This window comes from Pelodiscus sinensis, chromosome 3, assembly GCF_052426305.1.
Source record: "Pelodiscus sinensis isolate ZL-2025 chromosome 3, ASM5242630v1, whole genome shotgun sequence".
NCBI lineage: Eukaryota > Metazoa > Chordata > Testudines > Trionychidae > Pelodiscus > Pelodiscus sinensis.
This window is the reverse complement of record NC_143054.1, coordinates 45121668-45136928: the sequence shown is the minus strand read 5'-3', so window position 1 is coordinate 45136928 and position 15261 is coordinate 45121668. Positions and strand designations below refer to the sequence as shown.

The following is a 15261-nucleotide window of genomic DNA, read 5'->3' as shown; positions in this document are numbered from 1 at the left end:
GACGCTGCCCCACGTCTTGCGTAGCTGCAAGCCCCACTCCAGAGCCTAGCAGCTAGGACACCATCCCATCCAAGATCACCTGATCAAAGCCATTTTGCCACCGAGGCAGGAGGTTGTTTGAACTCCACCATTCACAGAATATAAAGCCAACTGTGATCGCACATCATCATTATCCAACAAGGGTGCCTCACCTCAAAAGCTGGAGAAATACACCCTTCTGGCCAACAGCTTAGGAGCGGGGGGTTATGAGAGTCAAACTCACGCACTAATCATCAAACTAATCACACACTAATCATCAGAGCCCTGGGTGCCTAGGACCCTAGTAAGTAGACAGTGTTCAGGGAATGGAGAATCGGTCAACATTATGCTCAGCTGATACAGCAACAATCTTTATTCATTGATAGATTTGTTTTTCACAACCAACTTTTGATATAACTTTTCATGAGTGATGTACACAAATGCTTGGCTGCTAATATCTGAAGTGTGTTGTTAAATTAGTCACCCACATTTGGATTATTGGTGATGAGTTACTATACGTATGTGATGACTTCGAAAACAAACTTTGTATTTGTGGATAAGCTAAACACTATACTCAGATGTACAGGCACTCTTGTTTAACCTGTGTTTTATGTATATTTTTAACATTAGCTTTCCTTGCGCTGACTCTGCAACCACATTTTCACTTTAGGGAAACATGATTCTGAGTTTACCCACGGACATGTTTTTAGATTGTATTTATAATTGAGCTACCCTACAGCTGCACATGTAATGGTCGACATGCCAGGTTAAAAGTCTACTAATGAAGTTACATCTTTAGCTCAGTTTTTATAGACTCAGGCTTTAAGTGCTGAAGATCAGGGACCAATGACCAAAATAGGGGAAGCTTGAAAATATGATTATTGATACCACTCCCTTGTAGCATTGTATTGACTGTAATCTTGACCTACCTATCCCTTACTCTATGTAAAAAGGGCAATTGTAATCTGACCACAAAATCTCCCTGGTCCAGCCCCCTCACAACCGGAGTAGTCCCAAACCAGGGAGTTTGTCACACCCAGGGAGGTAAATGCTCCCCTGCTGGCTGCCCCACTCCTGGGCTCCCAAGTCTGGGGCCACCCAACTGCTGCCAGCCCTGCTCAGACTCCACCAGCCTCACTGCTACTGGGGATTTCCCAGGACTTCCTGTCCAAAGCTCCCCTATTACCATCTGTCCCTGCTGCTCCCAGGGGTTATCTAACTATGTCTACCTGGCCACCCTAGCCCCACTGCCATTGGGGATTCCCCAGGTTCCCTGGCCACATGGTCCCATTAATGCCAGGGATTCCTTGGCCCCACCTGACCTAGATAATGCTGGGGAGCTCCCTGGCCAGGGCTGCCCAGCCTGAGGCCACAGGGGCTGCCTGGTCACTACCAGCCTCACTGTCGGGGCCCATCCTGCTCCCACCAGGGGTTCCCCGGGTTTCCTCGCCCAGGAGCTGCTGATCTTCTGCCTGGCCCTGCTGTTGCAGGTGATTGCCCAGCCAGGGCAGGGGCTCCCCATTTGCTGCTTTGCCCGGCTGACACCAGAGGTTTTCTGGCTTTGGCAGGGGTTCCCCATTTTCCACGTGGTCCTGCTGACGCCAGGGTTCTCTGGCTGGGGCAGGGCTCCTTACCCCTACCTGGCCCTGCTAATGCCAAGAGTTCCCCATCTGGGCAGGACTCCCCAGCTGCCACCTGGCCCAGCCAGGGCTCACCAGCCCTGCATTCTCCCAGTTGGCTCCCGCTCTCTGCCTCTGGGGCTCTTTGGTCCAGCAACATCTGTGTCCCTGCCAGACCATGGATGTTACTGGACCAGAGAGTCCCGGATTTGGGAGGTTCAACCTGTATTAAGCTCTGGAGAATGGATTGAAATAAAGTTGACATTATAATTAAGATACTTGAATAGCTGTGTCTACAGCATAGATTTGTTTAATAACTTATTCTACTCTTCAGAAGTTTACAACCAGAAAAATACAATTACCTCAGCAAGGCATCACACTAAAATACAAAGTCAAAAGAAATTCCATACACATCTCATGATGGTACTGTAGTCTACTATTAAACATTTGTGACAGTATAAGTTAACATATCCAATCAAGTTATCAAAGTAACATAATATAATTTGGTATTCATTATGAAAACATTGGGGGGGAGGAGGAGAAGATAGACAAAAACATATTTAGGTTGCTTACATCCCTATATTAGGTGGTTTTAAATTAAAAATGTACAAATTGAAAGGTTATTAGAAATATTCACATGGTTCTTTTGTTTGAATAAAATTAATTTTAAAATCTGAATTTAAATTATACCTGCAAATATTTGCAATGCATACACTTCAGTTTTGTACTAGTGTATGAGAGGCATAGAATCAGCTTGGAGACAAAACTGAAATTAGTGTCTTTCAATATGTGACTCCATTAATGCATCATTTCTTTTCTAAAGTATGGAAACATTAAATATGCTAATACTAGTGGTAGCATAGTTCTGAGGTTGGTCTTTTTACACCTTAATTTTAACTCAGGAGTGATAATCCAATATGTAACACCCATTGGCTACGTCTAGACTGGAATGATTTTCCGGAAATGCTTTTAACGGAAAAGTTTTCCATTAAAAGCATTTTCGGAACAGAGCGTCTAGATTGGCACAGACGCTTTTCCGCAAAAGCACTTTTTGTGGAAAAGCGTCCGTGGCCAATCTAGACACGCTTTTCCGCAAAAAAGCCCCGATCGCCATTTTCGCTATCGCCATTTTCGCGATCGGGGCTTTTTTGTGGAAAACAAATCTCAGCTGTCTACACTGGCCCTTTTGCACAAAAGTTTTGCACAAAAGGGACTTTTGCCCGAATGGGAGCAGCATAGTATTTCCACAAAAAGCACTGATTTCTTACAGTAGAAAGTCAGTGCTTTTGCGGAAATTCAAGCGGCCAGTGTAGACAGCTGGCAAGTTTTTCCGGAAAAGCGGCTGATTTTCCGGAAAAACTGGCCAGTCTAGACACAGCCATTTAGTAAATGCTGGTGACTGATGGATTCATATAGAACTGCCTTTAAATCAGCAAATTAACTAGGTTTCCCAACAGTTTATATTTGTGTTTGTATATCGGTACTACTATTGATTTAATAATATGATTTTATTGAATTTCAAAAAATAAAATTATTATAACCATACAAGCCTCAAAGAGAGAGAAAATGTATGGCTAGTAATGAGTGAAATCTCTTGTTACTTAAATTGATTTTGCATGCATAATAATTTTGCCAGTCATTTCACAGTCCACCAAGGCCAGAAACAAAAGTCTATTTGAAAGGAAGAATTCCTGACTTTTTAATAATGGTAGAACACTCTCATTCCTAGCCCTGATGAGTTGTAAAATATCAGGAATGAAATTCTGGCCCCAATGAAGTCAGTCACAAAACTTGCATTGAACATAGTGAAGCCAGTATTTCAACCCAGATGTTAGACTTGTCACTGCATATTGCTGTAGTGGGAAGAGGAGAAAGCCAAAATGCATGGTAAATATGATTAATTTACCACATGGATATCACTGGTTTATAGACTCTATATTTCATGGCAGTGTCATAGAAACACAGGAACTGCAGAAAAATTTAATTTCACAGAAACCACGTTAACAAAGCTGCATTTCAACAGAAATTATTGGTTAGCTTTATTTATGTGGTAAGTTGCAGAGATGTGATAAACTGTATTTATCATGCAACTTTGAATACTTCATCTATATTCTGCTTACTAATCATCTTTGTGAAAACTAATTCAACCTAACTTAGCAACTTCAAGGAGTTGCCATATAAAAATAAAATTACTACCAGTTATAAAACAAATTATCTCGGCCTGTGCCTCCATTGAGTTTGAAGTCAATGACAGGTTTAACGTGTGATATCTTGTTTTCCAAGCATGCCAGAAACAGGAGATTTATAACAACTGATAGGTAAGATCATAGAATCATCGACTCCTAGGTCTAGAAGAGACCTTGGGAGGTCATTGAGGCTAGCCCCTTGCCCAAGCAGGACTCCTATGAGTGGAGTAGACATAAAAATCTTGATATTATTATGTATAGAAAAAATAATTTTAAGTTTAGTGATGAATGTCTGTCTCAAGACCTGGACATTTTCACTCATAGTGCTAAGGGTGTCTGAGTGTACGGATATAAAAAATAGTACCGATAACATTCACCAATAAACAGTTCAATATTCTGTATAACACCAGCCATAAGAACATCTCCAAAATCATTCCTGGAGCAGGTCTTTTAGAAAAAAATATCCAATCTTGTCTTAAAATCATCAGTGATAAAGAACTCACCCCAACACTTGGTAAATTGTTTCAGTGGTTAATTATTCTCACTGTTAAAATTGTGTCTCTTATTACAAGTGTGAATTTGCCTCACTTCAATGCCCAACCATAGATCATGTTACACCTTTCTGTGCTACATTAAATTGCTCATGGTGACTGTTTAGATACAATCAAGCAACTCCTTCATCTTCTCTTTGTTGAGCTAAATTGAGATCTTTCAGGCCATCACTTTAAGAAAGGGTGAGCATACTATTTGGACTGACAGCCACACCTGAGTACGGTGGTCCATGAATGGAAGGCCCTGACCCTGCTCCCTGGCAGAAGCACCAAATGGGTGGAGTGGGGCAAGCCCCTGACCCTGCTCCTCAGTGGGAGAGCAGGAGTGGAGCAATGGAGTTCAAGATCCAGATTACTGGGTTGTGGCTCACTGGCTGCAGTTTGCCCACCCCTGGGGTAAGACATGATTAGTAATGAGCAATAGTCATGTCACAGAACTCTGTCAAGTTACAATTCTGGTCTTGTCACAGAATCCCCATTAACTAATCCAGTAGTAATTTCATGGCTCTTCTCTGAACATTCTCCAGGTTATCAACATCCTTACTGAAATGTTTAAAAAACTCTCTTAAACATTTCTAAAGGAGTGTTCCCCCTCTCTAGATTTCTGAACTGTAGAATACATATAGATGGGGTGTGGTGGATAGATTTACCACTCACAGCCATGTGGCTAGCCCAAATTCATGCTGCTTTAATATTTGTGCCACAAATCATGGCACATGCTGCATATATGGAAAATTAAAGACTCTCCAGTGTGCAACTGTGGTCACCCAGAACAGACCCTGGAATATAAACCAACTCAATGCCTGAGTCACAAATACAAAAGAGGCATCACCACAATACACTCTGCTACTCCAGATGCAGCTAGCCATCTAAATGTAAAATTATAGTTGTTGCTCTACATTTACATCAATCATACAAAGAAGAAGAATTTTTTACAATCATGTACTGACAGTCCAAACCTATGACAAACAGATAGTAATGTATCAATGAACGAGCATGCACAGGTGGGTGCAGTTTTAACTTTTTTCCATTTGGGAAAGTTTTTGTACATGTAAATAAATACAAAACTCTTCCATACTCTCAACCACAAAAATCCCATAACAAACTAGACTTTATAACATTTTACGACATATATACAACAGGCTGGCTACCAAGAATAGTCTTGATAACTTGCCACACTGTTGATTCTCTATCACTGTTAATGGACCATAAGAATCTCAGATGAATGAACTGGTGAGGAATTTCTTGACTGATATATTGCTCTGCAGGTTCTGAAAACAGAGAGTGTATATTTATTAATAGTGAAGTTATATGGCTTTTGGGTGGAAACCTGGTTCCTTTGAAATCATTTGCAAAACTCCTACTGACTTCTATGGAACCAGGATTTCAACCCTTATATTTGCGGTGCACATTATGGGATAAAATCAACCCCTTCACTTCAGTTACTATACTCTCTTCTATATTGTTTGTGCCCATGTTTAATCCTGTTTTATTTATATTCTGAGTGATAGTCTCCTGTCATTGCAAACCACAAATATGAAAGAAAGAAATTGTATTCCACATGTCTTTGACATGGCTTTTTGCATCTTTCTACAACATTTCTCTTTCATCACTTTATCTGAATTTAATAATGAAATTTCACACAACACCCACCCACTATAGTTCTTGCCACTTTTTGTTCTGATCCCTATCCTCTGACATTGTGCTTCTTCAAACTTTACCATTTAGTCTGGACCAATACAACACATCATATTTTACTTTATGTATTTAATTGACAAAAAATTGTGCACTTGACAAAGTTAATGTGTATTTTTTGGGTTTTTTGTCACTTGGTAAGATACAGCATGCTCCATCTTTCATTCTGTGCACTTGCATAAAACAGCTTCCCAGTCTGAGTCTCCTACCTCTGACAGGGTGCAGCAACTGGGTACCAGAAGGACCAGTTAATCCTATTACTATTACTGAACTACATTGAATTTCATTTTAAACACAACTCCAAGCATCAAACTCCAAAGTGTGAAGAGAGTGACTCTCTTTTCTAGAATGAATTTCCTACCATCAAAGATATGTGATTCTGTCAAATTACCTGGTCTTAAGGAAAGCCACCAAGGCTATTCCTAGGATGAGTGCTATGCAAGATGTATATGCAATAATATAGATTGCTTCACCTAGAAATAACAAAAGAAAAAAGAAAATTACACAGGAAGTGTATTATAGTAATAAGGATGCTTTCTTCTCCTGCTGTTGCAAAAGTTTTCACTTCAGCCCTGCAATCAGTTGGCAAATATCCACTCCAACAGAATTTCACATATTCAGGGCTACAATTTACCCTGGATTGAAGTTGATGGTCGTGCAGAATTTGACGTCCTGTTAGTTAAGTGATGTTTCACCCATGAGCACATTACACCTGACTGCCTGTTTGATTATAGGTTGATTTAAAGGTGTTGATTTTACTAATAAACACAAATGGCCTGCCTCCCACCTATCTAATAGATAGCCCAAACCACTCCTCATGGAATATTACCACAGTTACAGAGGCACCAGAGCAGGAACCTCATTGGTATAAAGAATTCCTGGGCTGCTGGCAGTGTTCTCAGTTCAGGCTCTGTGCCTTTGGCATTCTCTCCTTCCCATCCACCTCTATCCAACAAATCACATAGGCACGTATTTAAGGTGACTCCTTGTGTGCTTAATATGTATATAAGAGATTTGATTGGATCAGGACCTGAGTCTTCAAAAGTCTATGTTCAATACTGCTAACCCCATGCATTCAAAGAGAAGACATCAGACCCTGTAAATTACAAGATTGCCTAAAAATAAGGAGATTTTAATAAACTATTCAGTTTGGGGTTTTCCTTATTTGTCTTCTGCTTTCTGAAACTCTACACTCAAGGTTGTCCCTACAAGCCTGAGAATTAGAAATGCTTTTTTTTCCAGTGGAAGCTGAGATTCTTACATATTCAGCATGGCTTTGTGAACTGAGCCTGTAAGAAAAAGTCAGTTCCAAATATTGTGAAGCTCATGAAAAAATCATAAGTAGAAACTCCAGATGGCTAATAATCACTGCCCACCCAAATTTTTATGACAGAGTAAAATTTTGAACTGAACAATCCTGTATGCAAATTTTCATAGACATTTTGAATGAAAACATTCAAAGCAAATATTTTCATGTTTTGTCAAAGAAATCCAAATTAACTGGCTTCATGAAATAGTTCAATTTAGATATAAAACATTCTGACAAAAATATTTGGTTAAATATGTTCAGTTAGTGCTATTGGCAAACCTGCATTTACAGCTTCATAGTGGAATGGTGGATAGGAGAGGGTAAAGCATTAGCAGTTCTGATCTCAGCTATTACGGTGTTTGGAATAATGTAAGTACCTATATAGACCTAGCACTCAATTACCTTTTTGGGCCAAAAATGCAGACATCCTGTCAAATTGTTTGAATTGTTTCAGTTGAAAAAATTCTGAAACATCTGACCATTTCTTTTCAACATTGTAAAAGGAAATGTTGCAGATTTGTGAGTCAAAATGGTTTTGTTTGACTGCCAAAAATTTTAGATTTTTTTCAGCACAGCCTGTAAACCAAAAAATGCATTATTTGCACAGCTTCATATTGACTGAGCGTTTCCAGACTCATTAAAGGCAGCAGAGTCATGACTGACATGAGCCTGGTGTCCTGTAAAATGTTGGTATCTTTAACCAGAATTGCCTGATGGAGTGGAAGAGAGTCTAGTCTGTAGCTCCCTTAGCCCAGGTCTACACTAGAACTTTATTTTGAACTACCCCTCTCCCCAAGGTTGAATTTATAAGCGGAGTCCCCACACTACCAAGCCCATTATTTTTTTTTATAAAGCTGCATAATTTGAACTCTGTACTTATGCTTTTCATCAGGAGTAACACTAATTCCAAAATAGTTATTTCAAATACAGTAGTGTGGATGCTCCAATGCTGTTATTTCAAAATAATTACTCCCCAGAGTAATTCAAATTAATTACTCCCCAGTATTTCTGGGGCTTCTAAGCCTGAGGTAGCATGTCCACATTAATGGTGCCTTCTTTGGACTAATTTCAAGATTTCTCTGTAGTGTAGACATACTAATTCAAATTTGTTAAATCAAGAGTTATTAAGTCAAATTTACTAATTTTGAAATAGTTTCCTAGTGTAGACATGGCCTTATTGTGGTTATGTGGTAATTCTCAGGTCACTTTTAGCATAAGCTACAGACTCTCCGTAGCTATCCCCTTTCACCCTCTCTGTTTATAGTGTGGGAGAGAATAGAGGCAGTACATAGACTACATACGAAGTGCAGTTAGAGTTGATTGTATATAGATGTAAGAAGACGTCTGACTGCAGAGAGAGCTTGGGAAAGGAAGAGTTTTTTCCAGAGCATGAAACCAATCTTCAGTGGTATTTTTAGTGTGGGTAAAGTTGCTCATAATTGTGTACATGACAGGATGATCTTAAATATTCATTGGCCAGATTAATGTTTATGAGGGTTTCTCACAGCAAGTTGTCAAAGGGTTTTCCTCTCCCACATTTATAAAGAATGAAGTTTACAATGTTTTATAATTTACAAATCAAAGTCAGTGAAACTGAACTCATCTCAGTTCCCACATCAGCTCCACTTATAAACCACAGCAATTGCTTGTTCATCTGCCGAACTACACATTAGGAAACAACTGATGCTGCTACGCAGTAATAGCAAAATAATATTAATTTGTCAAGCACAGTATTTATTCTTTCCCAAAGAAATAGACCACTGTTCTGCAATCATAATTTCCCCTTTTTACAAAACATCTTTGCATGCAAAGCTCTGTATTGAACGAATTAAAGTTTTATCTTTACACATTAATATTTTAAATTTCATATACAATGAGTGAAATCTTGGCTCCATTAAACTCCCATTAACTTCAGTGGGGCAATGATGTCACCCAATATCTATAATATAACTTGATATAGGCTCACGCTATGGGGCTAGAAAGAGAGACGTACATGTGCCTTCTTGGGATGGAGTCCAGACTCTGAAACCTGGCAAAAGAGGAGGGTCTCAGAATCCACAGGCTGAGCCCAACCCACCTACTGCTTATCTTTAGCCAGTCAGTGTGAGTCCGAATCAGTTGACGCAGGCTCTGAGGAACATCTAAACTTCAATAAAAGACGTGCATCACAGCTTGGCTGTCCCAGGTCAGCTGACTCAGGTTTAAGAGACTCAGGCTGCGTGACTAAAAATTGCAATGTAGGCGTTCAGGCTTAGGCTGAAGCTGGGGCAAGGAATCCAGAGAGGGGATAGTCTCAGAATCTGGGATAAAATTTTAGCCCTGCAGCCTCAACCCCGTAAACCCATATAAATTGACCTAGACCCTGAGACTTCTATAGCATTGTAACCATACCATGAGACTTAGGGCCATGGTTGGTTTTTTGTTGTGTAAATGTACCTTTGGTCAATAACATGGCTGTGGACACTTGCCTGCTCCTGCCTGGGCACTCCTGCTGCATCTTCTGCTATTCTCGCTCAGTCTGCAGAGGCAGAGTTGCCAAGGCAGGTGAGCACAACTCGGGTCACCCAGCTCTATCCCATTCTGGGCCCTACTCAAAGGAAGCCAAACTATATTAATTTATCAAGCCCTATAACAAAGCTGTTTATCTGATTGTCACTGGATGTATTAATACTATTAGGAAGCACCTGAGGAATGTTATCACTTCATCTTTCACTTCTTTAAGGGGATAAGATTAAAAGAAAAATGTTCCTAGAATTAAACAGAATAACTTCTGAATCATACAACTGGAAGGGATCTTGAGAGGTCATCAGCTCTCATGGTAGGACCAGTGTTTCTCAACCTTTTTTAATAAACTACCCCTTTTAAAAAAAAAATCATAAGTATCCCGAGTACCTACAGTCTTCAGACACACAATTTTTTTCTACCATTGCAACACCTTTGTTTAAACAACTGAAACATAGATGGGCAGGTGATGAAATTTTGGGGTGTAAAAAGTACAAAAATAATAAAGCTCTGTAAAACTTACAACAAAAATTCGGTTTTCTCCAAATTTTCAGTTGTGTTGATGTACCCTCCCAGATTTCCCTCGAGTACCCCAAGGGTACTTATACCACTGATTGAGAAACAATGATGTAGATCATCCCTGACAGATGCTTGTCTAGCCTGCTCTTAAGTATCTCCAGTGATGGAGACTGCACCCTCCCTACGCAATTTATTCTAGTACAGTGGTCACCAACCAGTAGATCTTGGAGCCTCTGACAGGTGATCCTGACTGGTTTGGCCGGGAAGCTATCAAGCTCTGGCACTTCAGTTGCCCCTCCACTCATTGTCATGAGGCTCCAGCCCTCAGCCTTGGATCCACCCCACTAGGAGCCTCTTGCTTGCCATGCAGAGTGTGGGAGGAAGAAGAAGGAGGGTGCTGATGTCAGCATTCTCCTTTGCCCCACACTTCTGTACCCTCTCTCCACACAGAGGCTATGTCTAGACTGCAGGCTTCTTTCGAAAGAGGCTCTTTCGAAAGCATCTTTCGAAAGAGCCTCTTTCGAAAGAGAGCGTCTAGACTGCAGGCGGATCTTTCGAAAGAGAAATCCGCTTTTTCGAAAGAGAGCACCCAGCGAGTCTGGATGCTCTCTTTCGAAGACGGCCTCTTTACATTGAAGAATGCCTTCTTTCAAAAGAGGAACTTTCGAAAGAAGGTGTTCTTCCTCGTGAAATGAGGTTTACCGCCATCGAAAGAAAAGCCGCGTTCTTTCGAAATAATTTCGAAAGAACGCGGCTTGAGTCTGGACGCAGGGGAAGTTTTTTCGGGAAAAGGCTACTTTTCCCGAAAAAACCCCTGAGTCTGGACACGGCCAGAGAGAAGGGGATGGAGGGAGCTTGGCAATGCAAATCTCTGTCACTCTCACACCCTGTGTGTATCTCTACCATTCTCACAAACACACACTGTCCTTCACTCTCATCACCTGACCCAACACATATGTGGGGGGTTGTTGTTACTCCTTTTGCTGCTTGCAAAGTGGGTTATTTTGGATTTTGACTAGTCTGTGCATTTCATAATTTTCATTTCTCTCTTATGTTTACATTTAATTCTTTGAGTATTGAATTCTAAAATGCCTAACCTATCGTGGCAGGAGTTATTATCCCCATGGTAACTGCTGCTCCTGGAAGTGGCTGGCATGTCCCTGCAGCCCCTGAGAGAGGCAGAGTGAGGGGGTCTCTACAGGGTGTCCTTGCCTGCAGACACTCGCCTGCAGCTCCCATTGATCAGTAATGGGGAACTGTGGCCAGTAGAAACTGTGGGCTCAGAGCCTGTAAATGAGAGGCAGCACATGGTGCCATGGAGCCATTGCTGTAAATGCCAGCTGCTTTCAGGAGTGGTGCAGGACCAGGGCAGGAGTAAGCCTACCTTAACCCCACTGTTCCAACACCCAAACGCCATCTCAGTTAAACGGTGCCCAGCCAGAGCCTGCTTCCTGAACCCCTGTCCCAGCCCTGATCCTCCTCCTACACCAAACCTCCTGCCCCAGACGTGAGTCTCCCTGTACCCAAACTCCTTCCCAGAGCTTGCACCCTGAAACCCTTCCTGGACCCCAATCACCCACCCTGGGCTAAGCCTGGAGCTCCTCCCACATTCTGTACCCCTTGGCCCAAGACCAGAGACTGTACCCCAACCTCCTACCCCAGCCAGGTGAATGTGAGTGAGGATGGGGGATGAAAGGGGATGGAGTGAGCAGGCTGAGGCCTTGGAGAAGAGGTTGGAAGGAAATGGGACAAGGCTTTGAAGTAGATCTTACATTGAACACGTGATCTTGTGGTTAAAAAGGTTGGAGACCACTGTTCTAGTGCTTAATCACCCTGACAGTTAGGAAGTTTTTCCTAAAGTCCAGTCTAAACCTCCCTGGTTTGCAATTTAAGCCCATTGCTTCTTGTGCTGTCATCATAGCTTAAGGGGTACGTCTACACTTGCTCCCTAGTTCTAGCAAGGGATGCAAATGTAGCTGACCAAAATTGCTAATGAAGCGGGGATTTAAATATCCTGTGTTTCATTAGCAATAATCTCGCCCACTCGTTATTCCGCTCAACAGCTGATTCGAACCAGGAAGTGCACTCTGACAAAGTGCTAATATGAATCAAACCCCTTGGGTCAAATTAACATTACTCCTTTGATAGATTTGATTGGAACTAATGCGTACCGGAGCACACTTCCTGGTTCGAATCAGCTGTTGAATGGAATAACGTGCGGGTGAGATTATGCTAATGAAGTGCGAGATATTTAAAACCCCATTTCATTAGCAATTTCAGTCGGCTACATTTGTATACCTCGCTCGAACTAGGGAGCAAGTGTAGATGTACCCAAGGAGAATAATTTTTCCCCTCCTCCTTGTAAAACCATTTTAGATACTTGAAAGCTGCTATTATGTCCCCTCTTGGTCTTCTCTCTTCCAACTTAAACAAACCTAGTTATTTCAGTCTTCCCTTTAGGCCATATTTTCTAGACTTTTTTACCTTTTTTTTTGTTTATTTTCATGTAAGTATTTTAATAACCAAAGTTTTAAGAGGAACCTTGACATTTTAAAGTCCATTTCTTAATATATAGAGCAGATATTCACCAAATCCCTCCTCCCCTCTAGACTGGATCATCTTGTCATATAACAGTCTGCAGTGAAACAGCGACGAATGAGGTGTTACTATTCAATAATTGATACAAAGCCCATTGAAATCAGAAGACCCCCATTGACTTCAATAGGCTGTCTTGTGGCTGCTGTAACACAGAGGGAAACAGAATAGTTCATACTTGCTAGGGATGATTTCTTGTAAGTACAGTGGTAAAGGTGTCTGGCAGTTTAAATCATGAGAAGGAGCAGGGTTCTTGTCTCCCCAGAACTCTATAGGTGTTTGTGTTATTTATATAGTAATTATGTTAGACTCTATCAGACATGTTTTCATTTGTAATCATACAATTTCTTGTTTTGTTTCAGTCAACACAGCTGTCTGATCTCACAAAATCGAGAGGAGCAGTCATTTATCATTACCACTGATCTACATAAAAGTAAATACAAGCATATCCTGTGATGTTTGATCACTACCTCTGACAGCTTCATAGATGTGCATGGTGCTTCCCAGATGTCAAAATAGGACCAGATCCTCAGACAAAAGAACTTGCAAGAATGTCTACTGTAATGTGGCTAGTTATTCTGCCCAATCAGGGTTTTTTTTAATCCAACCTTTAATTTATGCCTATCACATCTCCTGGAATCTATGACAACACCAGTACCTAGTTAATACAGTTATTTTCATCCATGAATCTTTAAAGATTTAAAGTAGTTGAGTTAGGGCCATTTTATAGATGGGCAAACTGAGGCATAGCTATGGCGACTTAACTAAGAATACTAAGTAAGTCAGTGCCAGAACCAAAAATAAAACTCAGGTCTCCTGATACCATACTGCACATTAGTTCACGGATGACATTTCAAAGACTATTTCTGTGAAAATCATGATTCATGAAGTGATTTGTCCAAACTCACCATTAAATAAAGAATGTAACCGTGTTATGGGAAGCTTTTCTCCTGGCATATCAGTAAGTATCAGCTCATGGTCTGTCTTTCCCCTTGAAATCTGATCTGAAAACAGGAAAGAATGTTTTGATATAAGTATACTTTAAGTTATGATCTAACTAAAATTAGCCACTGTTTATAAGCCCTGGTCTACACTAGGACCTTATTTCGAAATAAGCCCCCCAAGTTTGAATTTATAAGCAGTGCATCCACACTACCAAGCCTGTTAGTTTGAAATAATGGGCCATGTAATTCGAACTCTGTACTCTTGCTTTTCATCAGGAGTAACTCTAATTCCAAAATAGTAATTTCAAAATAACGGTAGTATGGACACTCCAGTACCTCTAATTCAAACTAATTACTTCCCAGAATAATTCAAACACATTACTTCCCCATGCTTCCTGGGGCTGTAAGTCCAAGGTAACATGTCCACATTAATAGAGCCTGTCTCGGATTAATTTCGAGGTTTCCCCAGAGTGTGGACACACTAGTTCGAATTTGTTAAATCAGGAGTTATTAAGGCAAATTTAGTAATTTCAAAATAGTTTTCTAGTGTAGACTTGGCCTAAGAGACAGACGTTAAATAAAATTGTCCCTATAAATATAAATTATTGCTATTTTATATCTCAGTTATAGATTACTATCATATATATCCAGGGGCAGCCTGATGCGGGCTGCGGCAGCTGGTGCCCCAGGCGGAATGCGCAATTGGTGCCCCTGCCTGCAGGGGATATCAATGATGGCGTGACATCATCATTGGGGGCCCTGGGCGCCCCGTTATAGGCAGCGCCATAGCCAACAGCCAAGTCGGCCTATACTCACGGGCCACCCCTGTATATATCCATTGCTCAGGTCTGTAACTAATTTTTAGGGGGTTCAGATGTGGGTGAGGAGCGCAGGGAAGGGGGTTGGGAGATGTGAGAGAGTGCGGTGGTGGGGGCTGCACTGATCAGCCCCAGTCTGGCACTGGGGCCGAGGGTCAGAGGGAGAAGTGGTTTGGGCTGAGGACTTGGGGGCACACTTACTTACCTGTGGCCAGTGGCCTGCAACATGCAGAGTCCCACCCTCCAGACAGACACTGTTACAGGCATGGCCACCCTCCTGTGGTCAGTCTACAACATAACTGTCCTATGCACTTACTGCCCCTCTGTAGTCATTGTGAAGCATAACTGTCCCTGCTATCAGACCCCTCCTTTTCTGTTTAATGAGAAACACTCAGATTCCAACCATATCCCTTTGTCCTGGTATAACCAAACCTCTAGCCTTGCTTTAAGTAACACTAAGAGGAAGCTGTAAATGGAATTTGGTGGTTCTAGTTCTTAGTGTTTA

General features: G+C 41.3%; 1 protein-coding gene across 1 annotated transcript in view; it reads right to left on the bottom strand.

The window, feature by feature from the left end:
- Positions 1–5572: 5572 nt before the first annotated feature.
- Positions 5573–15261, bottom strand: part of GFRAL (GDNF family receptor alpha like) — a 31829-nt gene continuing 22140 nt past the window's right edge. Inside the window, exons 10-12 of the mRNA XM_089776923.1 lie at positions 13903–13998; positions 6461–6542; positions 5573–5645 (exon numbers count right to left, since the gene is read on the bottom strand). Coding sequence (XP_089633049.1) covers positions 5573–5645; positions 6461–6542; positions 13903–13998 — 251 coding nt within the window. The remainder of the gene's footprint in view (positions 5646–6460; positions 6543–13902; positions 13999–15261) is intronic.